Genomic DNA, 15981 nt, shown 5'->3' on the forward strand with positions numbered 1-15981 from the left:
TGCGGCGGTACGGCTATAACACTAAATCTGAGAGTGCAAGAGAAGGAGGTTGCAAAAAAGATGGGAGGACGCTTAAGCTTCGCCTTTAAGAGTGGAACGCAATAGCATTCAAAGATTCCCGACTGCTTCTCATGCTTCCCTGCAACTGGAGCGTATGTAACCATAATGTTTACCGGGAAATGCTGGTCGCGAGCGCTTTGCACGAAGGCGGGCTTTCCGACAGAAACGCGGCCCCTTGCGGGGGCCGCGATGCGGCGGAGGCGAGCGCCATCTGGAGGTACTGCAAGGAACCAGGCGCGCTGCTCCATGGCCCTCGAGGTAGGCGCCGGCGCGCGCAAATGGCCGACGCATTAGCCGGTGTATGTATGGTAGAAACGCTGGAAAATGGGTCTCTGAATTTTCGCGTAAGAGAATTATTTCCTCGTATAGTTAAATTACAATCTGACGCTATCATGTCTCTAGGTTGTGTGTAAGTCGTACTTTACGATTTTTCTGCGTATTTTAGCTTGAGAAATTCAATTAGTTCAGTAGCTTCTTTGCACCACAGGGAGGGCCTGGGTACGGGTCATTCGAAAATCTTTTTGACGAACGACGTCCGACGCTGGACGCCGTACTTTCGGCAACACGGGGCTTTGAAGGCTATCGCGTTGAAACAGCGTTTGCACGGATGGCCTGGCCTAACAACACTGTTAAAAATAAAAGCGTTTGAGAAATGGGCATCCAAAGTAGGTGGACGCAGTGCGGTGGGTGAACAAAAGAAACCCGAGGGGTCTATCTACAACGGAGTTTGCGTTTACGCGTACGCAAAGCCACTCGGGTACGCTATTTATAAAGCTCTAATAAATGGAAGGAATGTGTCCCGAGCACGAGCACCGGCCACGGACGCACGCTAACCCAATCGCTTCCATGTTTCCGCAGCGGTCAAACGTCGGGGCCCGTGTCTGGTAACAGCCTTTCGCAGATTTGTTTGGTGACGAAACCCGGGATACAACGAATACCACGCTTCAGGAGCAGGCTGAGGGAGAAAGACGAGTACCATGCGAACCGGCGCGGTTTGATACCCCCCCCAATGTACACCTCGCGACTAAAAAAAGTGATCACGTGAGATGCATGCTAACCCGCCTGTGGCCGGAAGAACGAGTCCTGTTATCCCCCAAATATTCGGTACCTACCGTGCTGCACGACGTGCTTGCGGCGCGCAAAACAATGCCTGGTGCTGAGAAGCGCTAGCGCCTCAAACTCGATATTCACGCGATAGCGTTAAGGGCTCCGTGTCGCAGAAAATACGGCATCCGCTTTCCGCGTCCTTTCGCGAGAAATCATTCCGAACCACGCATACCCAACCACTATTTTATTACTAAAGTTGCTCATACCTTGTCATATATTATTTACAAATATTTTCCTCGAAACCTTGATAATATACCTTTGTCGGTTGCAACTATTTTCACTAATCGCCGCAGAAGACATCGCAGCTGAAGGCGACGAAGGGAAGACTTCAGTTTTTGAGAGACTGGCTTGGACAAGCAGCTGTGAATGTCAGGTACCGCTCAAGAGTGACGGACTGTAACTGACGATGTGTGTGCTGTGTTATGTGCACTCTCTCTCTCCCCATCTTTCATCCCCCCATCCCGCTCCCATGCGTAGGGTAGCAAACCGGTTAAGCTAAACTGGTTAACCTCCCTGCCTTTCCTTCCACTTCTTCCTTCCTTTTTCTCGAAATTTTGAAAATGATAGCACGCAAATGTCATGAAAAGAAACAGCGACAGCACATAGCTTTTACGTTTGATCTTCTCAGACAGAAATATTAAAAGTGCGAAACAATAACCGGAGATCCGCCCACGCAAGAGGCCGTTTCTACCAGAAATGACGCCTTCGTGCATAGCGTTCACCGCCAGCATTTCCCGGTAAACATTACGGTTACATAAGCTGCAGTTGCCGGGAAAGTTGGAAAGCAGTCGGGGTTCTTTGAATGCTATCGCGTTCCACTGTTAAAGGCGAGGCTTAAGCGTGCACCAAACTTTTGTAGCACAGGTTCGAAAGACATCACGATGTAGGTTTTATTTTTCTGCTCGTTTCAGGTACCAGGACGGTATTGGCATTTGCGATGCAAGACGTGTAACTCTAACACACACCTTAGGGAAAAATTTTTAAGGTCCGTTTTCTTACGAGTGGACGATGCCGTCTATAGTGGGAACGCGGCTTCGGTGAGCCAATGATAATAATAATAATATTTGGGGTTTTACGTGCCAAAACCACTTTCTGATTATGAGGCACGCCGTAGTGGAGGACTCCGGAAATTTTGACCACCTGGGGTTCTTTAACGTGCACCTAACTCTAAGCACACGGGTGTTTTCGCATTTCGCCCCCATCGAAATGCGGCCGCCATGGCCGGGATACGATCCCGCGACCTCGTGCTCAGCAGCCCAACACCATAGCCACGAGCCAATGACGGAGGGGAAAGAAAACATACTCGCGATAGCGTCCACGGCTAAGTAAGTGTCTGCCAACTCGTTTTTTTTTTCTCACCAGACGACATCTCCGGACAGTGGTGCAGAGCGAGGGCCGCCGCTCTCATCGGCGAGTCAGAGAGCGCGACAGTGTTGCGAGGGAAGGAGGCAAGAGGCGCGATGCTTTTCACTTGAAACCTTTTATTCATCTTCGAATCCCAGTAACGCAATCGTCCACATATATACACAAGCGATATTTGTTTCTGTAAATCGGGTCGGGCCAACCAGGGAAAGAGGGATGCGAGGGTTGAAGAGGAAGGGTAGGTGGGGATAGGGCGGGAGATAAAAACGCACAATGAGAGCGCGCATGGCGACCCGCCCCGCGTAGTATTTATTATTACACACACTCCGCTGTAGGCTACAACTTGGCGAACGGCGCAGGTTTCGAAGCCTCGCACAGCACCTCACGGGCGTTACACGTGTTCGGAGGCAAGCGGCCGGAATCGGGCGGAGCGTCCACTAGCTCGAGCACAGGGTTGCCTGGCACGTGCAGCGAGCGCGCGGACCCGCCGCCCCCAACACGGCGCCGCGTCCAGCTAAGAATGGACAGAGGCAGCGAAGTCCGCGCCGTCCGCCCGCGATAAGCTAGACAAGGGGAGTCCATTCGCCACAGCGCCGAAAAAAAATGACCGCTCTCTCGACACGCCAACAGAACCAGACGCGCGCACTCAGACGCTCTCGTCACAGCAACCTCCCGTAATAGCTGCTCGTACACTTCGCCTAAAAGAAGAAAAAAAAAAAAAAGGAGAACGCTATACTGTCTGCTCTGGTGCCCGGTGCTTGCACCGGCGCGCGTTCTTGTAACATCGTCCTCTCGCGGTCGCGACACACACGCAAACACGCACGCACGCAAACGCACACACGCCCACACACACACACACACACACCTGCAAAGCGCACACACTCCCATCGTCTGCATTAGAAAGACGCAGACGACCGTCCGCAGAGTCTGTGTCACTTAGCTTATATTGCCGTCGCTGTCTTCTCCTCAAGAACACACTACACCTCGGGCCAGAGTATGGTGATAAGACAGAAAATAAAAGTCCTCGAGGAAATAACTCTGCACCACGCACGCATTAAAAAAAAAAAAAAAAGATCTTGCAGAACAGCGTTCACATCTGCACACATACACAAGTCAGTCAGCCACTTGGAGCACAACAAACAAACGGCGAGGAGGCCATGTCAGATGGCGCCGAGATACGTATTTACACGTGTGTTTCGAGTTGCGTGAATTCGCGCACGTAACGTGCCCAGCCGCATGAACACTGTACACGCACAGAAGATGAGAGATAGGATAGAAGGGACGAATCAAAGAAAAAAAAAAGAAGGAAAGAAAAAAAGAAACACGAGTGCGTTTGAACCCTGAACACACGGAAAAAGAAAAAACAGACGCGCACACACACACGCACACACACGATACACTCAGGTGGCACGACCACGCGAAGCAGTGGTCGGATGGCCGCCTCCTGTACGGGAAACGCAGTGCCTGGAACAACGACACCCGCGCGCAACACATGCACACACCTACGTCGTCGTCAACAGCACACCGTCCACATGGCAATCGACATCATTGGCGCACCAAACATAGCGCGCCTGCCCAGCACATGCTACCCTGTTATTTAGAGGAGTGTATTTACATTTGTGTCACGCACGCGCAAAACAGACCCGAATCCACTCCCTGCACCCACACGCTGTCCCCTCGGCAGTGAGTGTATGCCTTCTGCGCGCCCAGTTCGCCGGGCACGCGAGGTACACAGGAGGTACGTACACACAGGACTCCTCGCGGAAAATTAGCACTACATGCTGTTCGCTTCGCAAAGGAGAGCAGCGGGTGAGGCTGGCACCGAGGCCGGGTTCACAAGCTCGGGCCGCCAACTAATAAGTGCAGCCAGGTTTGATTAAACTAAAGATAATCGAAATCTAAATCAAGAAGAAGACTACCATCCGCATGTCAGACACACCCGAAAACTCCCCATTAAAGCACGACGCCATTATTACGCTGTAGATGAGACCGACTGACGAAAACATAACATCTATCCAACCGCGTTGCCATATTCGAATACAGATTATGCGTAAGGCTGGATCACATTTTGCGAAACCCACTTATCGGCCCTGTATTTCTGCCAAGCATGCAAACTGAAGCAAGCAAAAAGTTTATTCGCGTCCCAGCAGTTCAAGAAGACGCAAAATATCGTTTGCTTTCTGTCAACTTTACAGTTTGAATGACGCGTCAGCCGACCTCGGTCGGGCTCGAATGACGGTATACTTTACGCTGAACAATGGCGTCGTCAGTTAAAAAAAGTCGCTCTAGCCTCGTGCGCGCTTACCCGCTTGCTCGTGTTTTCCGAGAAACATCCGCAATCACACGCGATTGCATGTAACTTAGGGTTAGTGTTGCGTGCTTCCAATGACAGTGAACACAAAACAGAAGGCGGGAACATCGGGAGGAGGTAAGGTGATGCCATAGCGGGAAAGGGCGCAATGCTCAAATAAGTGCAGCTGCGGCAGACTTTTCGTTTGCTCTTGCGACACCCGGCGCAGGTCGCGCAAACACTGGACGAAATGAAGCGGTCGGCGCGAAGCCGGAGGCTGACACGCGTAAACCTCGGGTCAATTTTTTTTTAGCTTCTAGAACAGATATGACGGCAATTTAGCGCTGCCGAAGACGCGAGACACCTGGCGAGGATGTACAAATAAAAAAAAAAATGCGCGAAAGGCCGTACGCATGAATATGTCTTTTACAAGAGCAACGCTGTTTCGCCACTTGACGGTTTCGCTATTGAGGAACAAATTCGGACAGCTGACCCCTTTGCGACGTTTACAACGCTCGCTTGAAATTTCCTTACACCTTGCTGCTTCGGTTGGAGAAACAACATTTTCTTGAACGTTCCTTAGTTCGAGTAGTCGCGAGGAAGATGGCGCATATCGAATCGAGAACGCCACGGGGGACAGCAGTTACAGAAATGGAAAACGGCCACTGACCTGATCTTTGGTGAATTCACTGCCTAAAATGTCATTAAACAGCACCTTCGAGACGCAAACTCATGCCGCTATTTCTGTACGCGATGTTTTTTCACGCAAAACAACGAGGTCCGCATGCACCATAGTGGAGCATACTCCAACATAGCTTTGAGTAAAAGGGCGCAGTTTCACATTCTTATGGGTAGCAACGCTGCTCTTTACAGCATATAACGGGAAGAGCCGTACGGGCTTAGATGTTTCGGTCATTGTTCAAGTGCGTGTGAAGTGAAATCAATGCTAGTAAAATTTTCGACTGGCAGTCTACAAGTCACTTCAGAGCCAGGAAACTACGCTCGAACACCACACCCGGTACCAGAGTTACATATTGTTGGCATGCTCCAAATTTTGCTACGATTGATGCAATCTTTAGGCCTCGCACCCCTTCAGGCCTCAAGTTAGCCTTCTGTAGGTAACATTACCATTATTTAGGGCACACTAGCGCAATTTAGCATATAACTGCCGCTTACTCACAGAATTGCGAAAACATGGTCTTGTCAGGTTACTGTGTTTGGAGCGCCCTTTGTGTTTACAGCAAATTAAGCAACTCGTTCCCGTGTTCAGCAGCAAGTGAAACCTCGAACAAAATTTTTCGCTAAGGAAAAGCAACCTGTTGGTTCGTGAACGAGGTTATGAAAACTTATGGGGGAGAAAAAAAGCGCGCTTTCACTATAAACTGCCGCACAATCTCACTGCCTATCTTGGCGAGCACGTAATGTAGCGTTTTGTTTTTTTTCTTCTAAAGTAGGCCACCCTTCGCCATTCCTGAGAATGCTGTGTGGCTAGTACAGCGTGCGCTCCTGCCCCCACAAAAATTGTCTTGTGCATATCTAGAAGGAGTGTTTGGTAACAATAAACTGAAACCGGATTAATGTTGACCAGCTAGGCTTCTGGAATGTGCACCCAGTGCAAAGCACACGAGCGTTCTTGCATTCCGCCACCATCGCAATGCGGTTGCCGCGGCCCGCGCGATCGAACCCGCGACCTCGTGCTCAGCAGCACAACGCCATTAGTCGCCGAGCTACCGTAGTGGGTGCGGCGACGAAACGTCCTGCGCTAGCGAAGGAACGTGAAGGGCGCTTACGATATGCCTTGCAAATGGCAGCAATGACAGAACTAAAACGACAATCACCAAGTGGCCGCCATGCTCAGGTTACCTTATATTACTTTGTGTGGTCTCGATCACATTTGTTATGCCTAAAATTGAGTCTGGGATTGAACAAAAGCGAAGGAAATACTGAGGAAAATTGTCTGCCAAGCTAACTTTAGAATACTGTTAAAAAAAAAAAGAGAGAGAGAGAGATACCGGCCAGGGCGGCGTTGAAATTTTCAGTGTTTGCCTAGAAATCACACGCGGGGTTGCATGCGCCGTATGAGAATGAACCGCAATACGGTCACGATAAGAAAAAAAAAAAAAAGAAAGGAACGAAGAAACGCGACGAGGAAAGTGACTCGCAGAGTTGTGAGCAAAGAAAGCGCCAGACACACAAAGCGATGAACGGTAAATCGAATTAGCTTGCAAGGGGACGTCAAAGAAGTATGACAGGCCAAGCTAGGCGCTCTCCTTTTGTTATTTATCCGCGGGACAGTATCGACAGCAGCACTAAACTTTCTCATTCCGCGCGGCGCACTTGAAATCGATGGCAGCAATACGCCTCGGGCCGTGTACGTATGCGCTCCCAATAGAACTAATCCGGCAAAAAAAAAAAAGCGAGCGAGAATCTGCAAAGATTATCCGCAGCAGCAGGAAAAAAGAAGCAAGAAGAAAAACATGAATTCATACCTCAGGCACGAGCGCCGACGAGGTGCTTTGATAGCTGTCTTAAAACGCCGATAGGAAATTTCGCCGGATTCCTTTGCGTAGACAACCATTTATGTGCGAACCGTTTACAGCCTCCGCAGATCGGCGGAGGACATGAGCGCTTGACTTAATTTACTTGACCGTGCTTAACGCCCCATCAAAACTAAGGCTAGGTACTACGGGTTTAGAAGCCTGGTTACAAACAGTCCGAATAAGGCGGAACGTCAAGGGTATAAGAAACAACTTGCTGCTAACTTGGTGCCCGACACGCAATGACCGTCACAAAATAACCCAACATCAACAGCTAACACGAACCTTGGGCGGATAACATTGAGCGGATGCCCACAGTGTTCAAAGCAGAACACCAGAGCGATTCTACATCACTTTATTGATTCTACATGGTCATAATAAAGGCTCGGCTTTATTCTGATCTTATTGGGGGATCAAGATGCTGCCGCACGCAGACTATCAGGATTCACCTCCCCCCCCATCGCCGTTGCCTATCGGGAGATGTTAAGCGAGAAAACGGAAAGTGCACAACAGGTTTCACAAGAAAAAGAAAAAAAGAAGGAAAAGGATGGTGCGTTAATCAATTCGCAAAAAAAGGCTTTCCCGGAGCGTAGTGCCATACAGGGGGAAGAAGCGAGGCTCCCGGTCGCGGAGACGAACCTGGGTTCCGTCGGCGTCCGAGCCCGCCAGGGCCCCGGTCGAGACTCGGCCCGGAGCGGGCTCACGGCGCACGCGCGAGTGCGCATGCGCCGCAACCGGTCGCCTCTCGCCCACCGTTCGCGGGGCACGGCGGAGTGCGAGCGCACTATGAAACGGAGCCGGGAGCATCGAAAGACGCTCACCCATACATAAGAGAAGGAGAAGGGGAGAGAATGCCGCAAGAAAGTGGGCGTGTCTCGAATCGCTCATTGGCCCAGCCGAGGAGGGGACGAAACCGCCTTGTCCAATGCGCGGTCGAAAAAGCCCACTTTCTATCGCTTCCCCCCCCCCCCCCCCCCTCCACTATCTCAGCACGAGGACTAGTTTTCTCACCGTTGCCCAAGCAGCACATCTGAGACACCCAAGAAAATGAGATAGCCTTCATTTTACTTTCTCTTCGCGTCTGCTACGGGAGCCCCGGAGAGAACGTGCCTATGTCGCTGCTTGTTACTAGCCCGCACTCCCCCGCCTCCGCACGACTGCCCGGAGCGAACACAGCCAGAAGAGAGGCAACGATCACGGCTGCCACCTCCCGAAAACTTTTCTTCCCACCAGCGGCGTCCCACGGCCCGAAAGCGCCGAGGTCCGAAAAAATGAGAAAGAAGAGAACCCGAGGCTCTCTGCGCGCCGGGCGAGCCGAGGAACAAGCAGGCCGCCTGGGAAACACGAGCAACACACCGCCGGAGAATGTGCGTGGGACTGTGCCGGAGAAAGATTCTTGAGGAAAGAGGAGACGGTAACTGGGTCGAGCACGAGAGAAGCTCCTCTCCCGTCCGCTGGCGTAAGAGAAGCTCAGGGGAAGGAGTTCCGGCGCGCACTACTGGGGAGAAAAACAAGCGCCGAGTTCGTTGGAATTAATCAGAAAACTTGCGCGGCGGCGAGCCTTCCAGTTGGAGGGAAAGGGGGGGGGGCGCTGCCGTGAGATAATGAGCCCGATCATAATCAGCGCTGCTGATGCCTCACTCAACTGGGGCGCTGGTATTACGGATGTGCCGTAACCCATGCACACTGGTCTAGCTGTCCACCTTTTTTTCATCCTGCTTCGCGCCAAAACGAAGGCTCGATTTTGGCCGCGCTACACGTTTCCTAAATTTCCCTTAGAGCGCAGGCTGAATCAAAATAATTTTGTTAAAGCACACAGCACAACAGATCGTTAATGGCATATAGGTTCAGAACACCGTAGTCCTCGAAGTCGGAGAGATTGCCACCTGGAATTACTGAAATTTTGCGAAGATTTTCACATTATCGCCTCAGCTACAGAACACGTCTCCCCGCTAATATGCTTTCACTCACTCAGCTGTCGTCCATAAATCGAAGGGCTTAACTAATGCACCTTGTGGTCCCTGCGTGTACTACGAAGCTTCGCATGTGAAGCTTCCGTAGTGAACCACTGAGCCCTATCCGTCTTCCTAAAATTGACATAGAGTCACCTTTTCTAACTCTTATTCTTCTGATCTGGACTACGCGGGACTCAGTAGCTGACAGCTCCCGATCTATTCCATAAAAAAAAAAAATTAAATTGTGGAGTTTTACGTGCCAAAACCACTTTCTGATTATGAGGCACGCCGTAGTGGAGGACTCCGGAAATTTCGAGCACCTGGGGTTCTTTAACGTGCGCCTAAATCTAAGCACACGGGTGTTTTCTCATTTCGCCCGATCTATTCTGAAAAAGCACTCGAAATTACATGGGCGTTGCTCCAGTCTGATTTAAATGAAATGCGTCCGCTGCAGATGGGAATCGAACACGCGACCTGGGGACAGCTGTGCCGCTGTCGCTACTTACGTCGCTACGTCACATATGCCGACTTTGGTTGAAATTATGGACAAATCGCTACAAGCCTTCAGCGAATTCTGTATTCGAAGCTTTAGCTGACGAAATCTGCAGGACCAGGACGGGGGAAAACCTAACATGCGACAGCCACATTAAGGTAAGAGCAGATCAGACAGCCTTAACTTTAAAGAAAAAAATAAGTGCCAATCGGGCATCGCGGCGAACAATTCTTAAAAGTGCCACTGCTGGCCTTGCACTTGCCGAGGCCACCAAGGGGCGAACTGTCGAATGCGAGAGGGCAGAGAGAGAGAGAGAGAGAGACAGACACTTACGGGTAAAGTAGCAGCTTTCCCACCAATTTTAATCCTTCGTTATTGAAAGCAAAAAAAATAAAATAAAAACGATCCACGCGTCCGCAATAAAAGTCCGAACGCCGAAACGGAGAAGCGTCATTAGCTCTAGCTTTTCCCGCAAATCAGCCGGCACCATGGCGACGCGCTACGGCCGCCCGCAAGGTTAATAATAATAATAATATTTGGGGTTTTACGTGCCAAAACCACTTTCTGATTATGAGGCACGCCGTAGTGGAGGACTCCGAAAATTTGGACCACCTGGGGTTCTATAACACCCGCACGCAAGGTTAGTCGGTGGCCGACGTCGGCGGCGCAGTTTCGCGTTCGCACTAAATCTGCCGCAGCTGCAGCGCTTCTCTGAAGGGGCAACAGCCAGTGGAAGTGGAGGAAAGTAAGGACTACGAAACAGATCATACCTAAAATGCTAACAAAATCGTGTCGACACTCCATGACACGCGCGATCAACAGAGGTCAACGCAAAAAAGGAGCGACAAACCTCTCGGGTAGAATCGAGGAATAGCTACGCACGCATTGAAGCGCTTGCAATTTTGATTCAATTATGGTAGACGCCGCAAAACAATAAATGCCAAGTTCTAGAGACTCCGATATCTCAGTTCTTTACTTTTGTTTTTATTTATTGTGGAATTCTGAGGAACATTTAGCGGAACTAACGCCAACCTGCCAAGAATTTCGGAAGCCCCCTCCATAGCACCTAAACCCGTTTAATAGAATATGCGGCGTAGCGCGCTAGAGTTGCGACATTAGAACAGGGGACTAATAAACGCAGTTCCTTCTTCAGGCCCGAGAAGTTTGCGCACCGTTAACTCAGATGGGTACCGTGAACACTGTCGGCACCACACAAATCCATGAAACTGTCGGCCCAGCAAGCACCAACGAGGCCGGTAATAAACGCCGGCGAGTGAAGGAAGCCATGTCCACATAACTATGGCGACGGGCCGGGTTGGCGAAGGGTTAGAGGGATGGAAATCGGGAGATTCTCTCATCTTCTTATCTTACACATTGAGACAGTCGTCCGAGACGTAGTGGTGATGGGCTTCGCAGCAGTCGCAACATTCGTTCCCAAGTGACAAACACAAACAAGCAATTCAGAAGCATTAGGAAAAAAAAAAAGGAAAGGCAAAGAACACGTGTGTCCGTGAGTGCCCATGCGTTGTTCACCGCATCCTGGCTTGAGCCTCGCGTAGGTTACGTTGCCCCCATTTACTTTTGAGGCGTCCCAGTTCGGCGACAGCTTATCTGTGACCGCGGGAGTATTCTCCACCAGAAGCTGACCAATTCCAGCAGAAATTGCAGGCGTTACACTCTACGTTGAAGTAAAATTTTTGCTGCGAGTCCACTACACGAGCAGCAGTGGTTGAACTTGTCGCTATTGCAACAACATTATCTAGTTTAGGGCGAATAATCAGGTTCGCAGGAGTACCAAACCGAGGATACCAGAACAAGCACACACGTTTGTTTTAATTTTGGAAGGAGTTCGATCAGTTTTACCATGTTAATTTTCTAAAGCAATAGCGGACAAATGTTCAGGTAACAAAATCTGACAGCAGTAGACGCGTCACGATGTGCTCTTTTTTGTTTTAATAAGAGTTGTTTCAGTCGGGACGCCTGCAACGGGTACAACGGGGGGAAAGTACTATCTGATTTCAGAATAAAAGCACGTGAACTCATCCCGTAATCATGAATTCCGCAGTGCGAAGCTGAACTATGAAGGTGATTTATGTCCGTGCTAGTGGCAACGTAATCTTCATTGTTGAATTTGGCTGCTAATCAGCAAGAAGCGTAAGCAGAAACCACCTCTGCTTTAAAGGACAAAGAAAAGGTACTTTCTCTAGCTTTCTCAAGATAACAGTAACCTGCGGGAGCAGCAACCAGCTTCACTCGCTCGGGCGAAATCGAGGAGCTAGGATGAAAAGCGCCTCCCCTTGACACAGACAACAACTGCCGCCGAAATGGGACAGGGGCTGCGCACTTGGCGCAAGTATGACGTCACAAGGCAACACGATCAGTACCCGGCAACGATGATAACGGTGTACAGGGAGGCTCACGGACAAACGCAGCCCTATGCGGCCAAGTCGTAAAGCGGTCCCAGCTCCTGTAGCTCTGGTTTCAGTCACTACGACGAACAGTTCAATAACGTCGTAACCGACACGACAGGTAGTGACGTGCACAACGATGACGGGGCTCGCTCTTCGGGGAAAAAAGTAACATAAGCACAGTATTTGCAAGTCCAGCTTCGGATGGGATGGAAGGCCTGCCGGCGGGCAGGTACAGAACCGCAGGCAGTGGAGCCGCGGTCGCAACACCGTGTCATGCAGCAGTCACACACCTGAGCACGCGGTTGGTGGCGCGTGCTGGGAGAGGCGACACGCGTCGTTTCCGTCCGACTGTGGTCGGTGCAGTCGTCGGGATTTCTCTCTCCCCCTCGTTTTCTTGGATGGCGGTGAAGAGGAACGCGAAAGACGCAGAAGCGGATTTTCTTCTTTACTTCCCCACTCGGGGTTCGAGCTGCGGCAGCACGCAGGGTCAGCAGCGGCGGTGGTGGTCGTCGCGTCGCACGGGGATGATGTGGGTGGGGACCTCCTCCTCCTCGGGCACGGTGGTCTCGCGTCGGTCCGGCGCGCAGAACTTGCAGGCAGGTCGACGCGGGCCGCGCACGCTCCGCCATTTTCTTCACAGAAGGGAACAGCGCCACGTTCCCAGCCAGCGCGCCTCCTCGCTTTTGCCTTCCGTTTGCAGGGAGCGCCGATGCGACGATGTCCCGTCGTCTTCTCCCCACTCTGTCTTCGTTTCGCCGAAACTTGGCAGAGTTGCGCGAGCACGCACGCACACAGAGACACGCAGAGAACAAACACACGCACGCGTGCACACTGGTGTCCGTATTTGCATTTGGTGGTTTCCTTCGCTTCCCCCTTTCTTTTGCATTCTTTTCCTGGGCCGACGCAGAGGCGAGGGAAAAAAAAGAAAGGGGCAAGAAGGAAACGGAGGCAAGGTGGGGATGGGAGGGGGAGGGGGGCGACTCCCGCGTAACGTGTCTTTCTGTCTTTACAAAAAGCCGGCGGTTAGGTCGGCAGGCGACGACGACGCGACACTGGCGCTGCCCTGCGGTAGAGAAAAAAGGGGGGAACAAAAAAAGAGACAGGAGAAAAGGGGTCTCGCTCACAGCGCTGCGCCTCTCTCTCGCACACGCTGTCTCCAGCGCGCTGGCGGCAATCACGCGACCACACACACACATGTACAGGTCAGTGCTGCACGACTACAGGCAGAAAGACTGCACTTATCTCGCGACTGCAACGATGAGAACGTTACCCGCAACATCGGCACATACAAACAAAATCCTGCAGACGCGTATGCACAGGGCGCCTGGGCGCGATAAGAACAGAACACAGAAGGAGGCTCATCAACGGTAAAAGCGAACGTGTTCAATTGACCTACCCACCGGAAAGTTGAAAATGAACTAGTCCAACTAGCCCCAGTCGAAGCTTTATTGAAAATAAAAGAGGAAGTAAAAGAAAACGTTGTACTTCTATAAGCTTCTACTACCTCACAATTACGAACGAAAAATAAAATAACGAAAAAGAAAGACACAAAGGGGGGTGGGGGATGAACCCTACTCATTCTTTCTGGTGAATCCTTTCATGGATTGATACCAAGCGCACTTCCGTACAAATCAACCAATCGCTGCCCGACTGTACAACAGGTCAACAGGTCTCGTATAGGAATGCACCTCTACAGCCGCTCTCAAGACAGTCACGACGCATGGATCTCTGAGGCACTGAGCGGTTCGAAAATGCAACACTTGCATGCTCGCACACGGGAACACGAGACAACCACAGAGCAATCAACACCGACGTTACTAGACTAGGTTCAGTTTTCGAACTCCTGTGACTGTGTGGACCCACCACCGATCCTCGCATCTCGTGGCGCTGCTGTCGCACTTCGCTCGATCAGCACGGCGCGGACGCTGTTTACTTATTTTGGCACTGTGTATACATGCGTGTTTTGCTGCTGTCTCGGTGCTTTTTGCGACACCCTTGCTCGTTTTCAATGCTGTGCGCATTTTGACGAGATTATGGCTCGCATCACCCAATTTTATTTGGTGACGCGAATGCATACTTAAGCTCGGTTTCTGCAGCGAGAATCTGCCTTGAATGTGCAAGTCTGCTCACAAGCGAGCAAAGCTCACGTGGGTAAGTACTTGTGAATGTGGTGCTCTGACGAAAGAAAATAGTGCTAGCTTAATCTTTTTTTCCTCCCGAAGTGAAGTGCTCAGAGTGTATCTATCGAGAGAAGGTGCCTTGGAGTTAGTCCTACTATTTTAAATGTGCAACGATCGGCTTGCTGACCTCTACAACTGCTGATGAGCAGCACCTATTAGTACTAACTAAAGAACGAACAGTTTGACCTGCTGATAGCTACAACTCCTGAGTATAGCAAATATTAGTACTAATAAACTAATTGTTTAATTACATAACTAAATAATTAAAATTCGAGGGGCACTTAGTTATCCCTACGTAGATGAATGCGAAAGCACTGCCACCACCAAAGGTCGTGGGCTCGACTCCTACCAACGATCGTGGGTTCGAGTGCCCTGATCAACTGCATATTAATTAGCTTCCTCTTAATTGACACCAAAGGTAGTGTGTTCGACTGCTACCAACGATCGTGGGTTAGGGTGCCTTAATTAACGCTATATTAATTTCGCCTTAACACCGAAGGTCAAGGGTTCGAGTCCTACCAACGATCGTGGGTTCGAGTGCCTTAATGAAATCTATATTAACTAACTATACCTTAATTAAAACAACATGTAGTGGTGGTGCCTTCTCCTAATGGTCGTGGTTCGGAGTGCCGTAATGAACTCTATCGTAATTACACCTGCGCCTTAATTAGCTCTACCTTAACTTCGCCTTAATCAACACCAACGGTCGTGCGTCCGAGTGCCTTAAATATATATATTAAATGTATTAATTACATTCGCATAATTAACTGTCTTAATTAACTTTGCTTTAATTGACATCAACTGCCTCAATTGGCTCACTTGGACTCCCTTGACTTTTGAAGAAGCGCGAAAAGATACACTGACCACGATAACCGAAAATTTAATGACGCTTCAGTACCCCATACGGGAGCCTTGTTCACAATAAAATCCATAACACAGACACAGCGTATTCAAGTACGCTTCAGTACGTGACGTAAGCAGCGAGTGTACAGCGTCGGAAGTGCCGCGTCGGTGTATACTCGCTGCTTGTGTCGCGTACTGAAACGTACTTAAATACGCTGTGTTTTTGTTGTAGGTCTTATGGGGTACTGAAACGTCATTAAATTTTCGGTTATCGTGGTCGGCGTATCTTTTGGCGCTTCTTCAAAACGCGTTTTCCCGGCCAGACGGGCTGCCGTCAAACTTTCCGTTGACGTTTTGGACCATTGCGTGGTCACTCCAGCGCCGCCTACGCCGGATGTTACGCCTCATGAGCCATTTAATTAATTAGGACTAATAAGCAGCAGCTGATTAGTGGAGCGCAGCGGATCGCCAGGGATGCTGGGGCCCTGGACTAAGGACTCCCAACAGCGCACTCCGGGGGAGCGCAGCAGCATTTTCACAGCTGAGTAAAGTTTTCCAATCAATCTGCCAAACGCGAGACTATAGAAACACTAAAAAACGCAGTGTTGCGTTCGTAAGTTGCGAAGTCGGAGGACCCGATCGCCTACGCCAACGCAGCGTTGCGCCCGCGTAGAGCTATACCTGCGGCGCTTACGCCATCTGGCGACAAACCACGGCACGGGGGCACCCGCGATACACGGCAC

General features: G+C 50.5%; 1 protein-coding gene across 5 annotated transcripts in view; it reads right to left on the reverse strand.

Moving 5' to 3' along the window:
• exd (PBX homeobox extradenticle) overlaps nucleotides 1-15981 on the reverse strand; it is a 419516-nt gene that overhangs the window by 73592 nt on the left and 329943 nt on the right. For 2 of the 5 annotated variants that reach the window (XR_012826754.1, XM_075685872.1), the window contains one exon: nucleotides 2522-13278. The exons of the other annotated variants lie outside the window; for them this stretch is intronic. Coding sequence is in view for 1 of the 2 variants with exons in the window: in XM_075685872.1 (XP_075541987.1) it covers nucleotides 13222-13278 (57 nt within the window). In the remaining variant the exon portion in view is untranslated. Of the gene's footprint in view, nucleotides 1-2521; nucleotides 13279-15981 lie in introns of those variants that run through there. 5 annotated transcript variants of the gene reach the window in all.

Source organism: Dermacentor variabilis, chromosome 1 (assembly GCF_050947875.1).
Source record: "Dermacentor variabilis isolate Ectoservices chromosome 1, ASM5094787v1, whole genome shotgun sequence".
In the NCBI taxonomy this organism is placed as follows: domain Eukaryota; kingdom Metazoa; phylum Arthropoda; class Arachnida; order Ixodida; family Ixodidae; genus Dermacentor; species Dermacentor variabilis.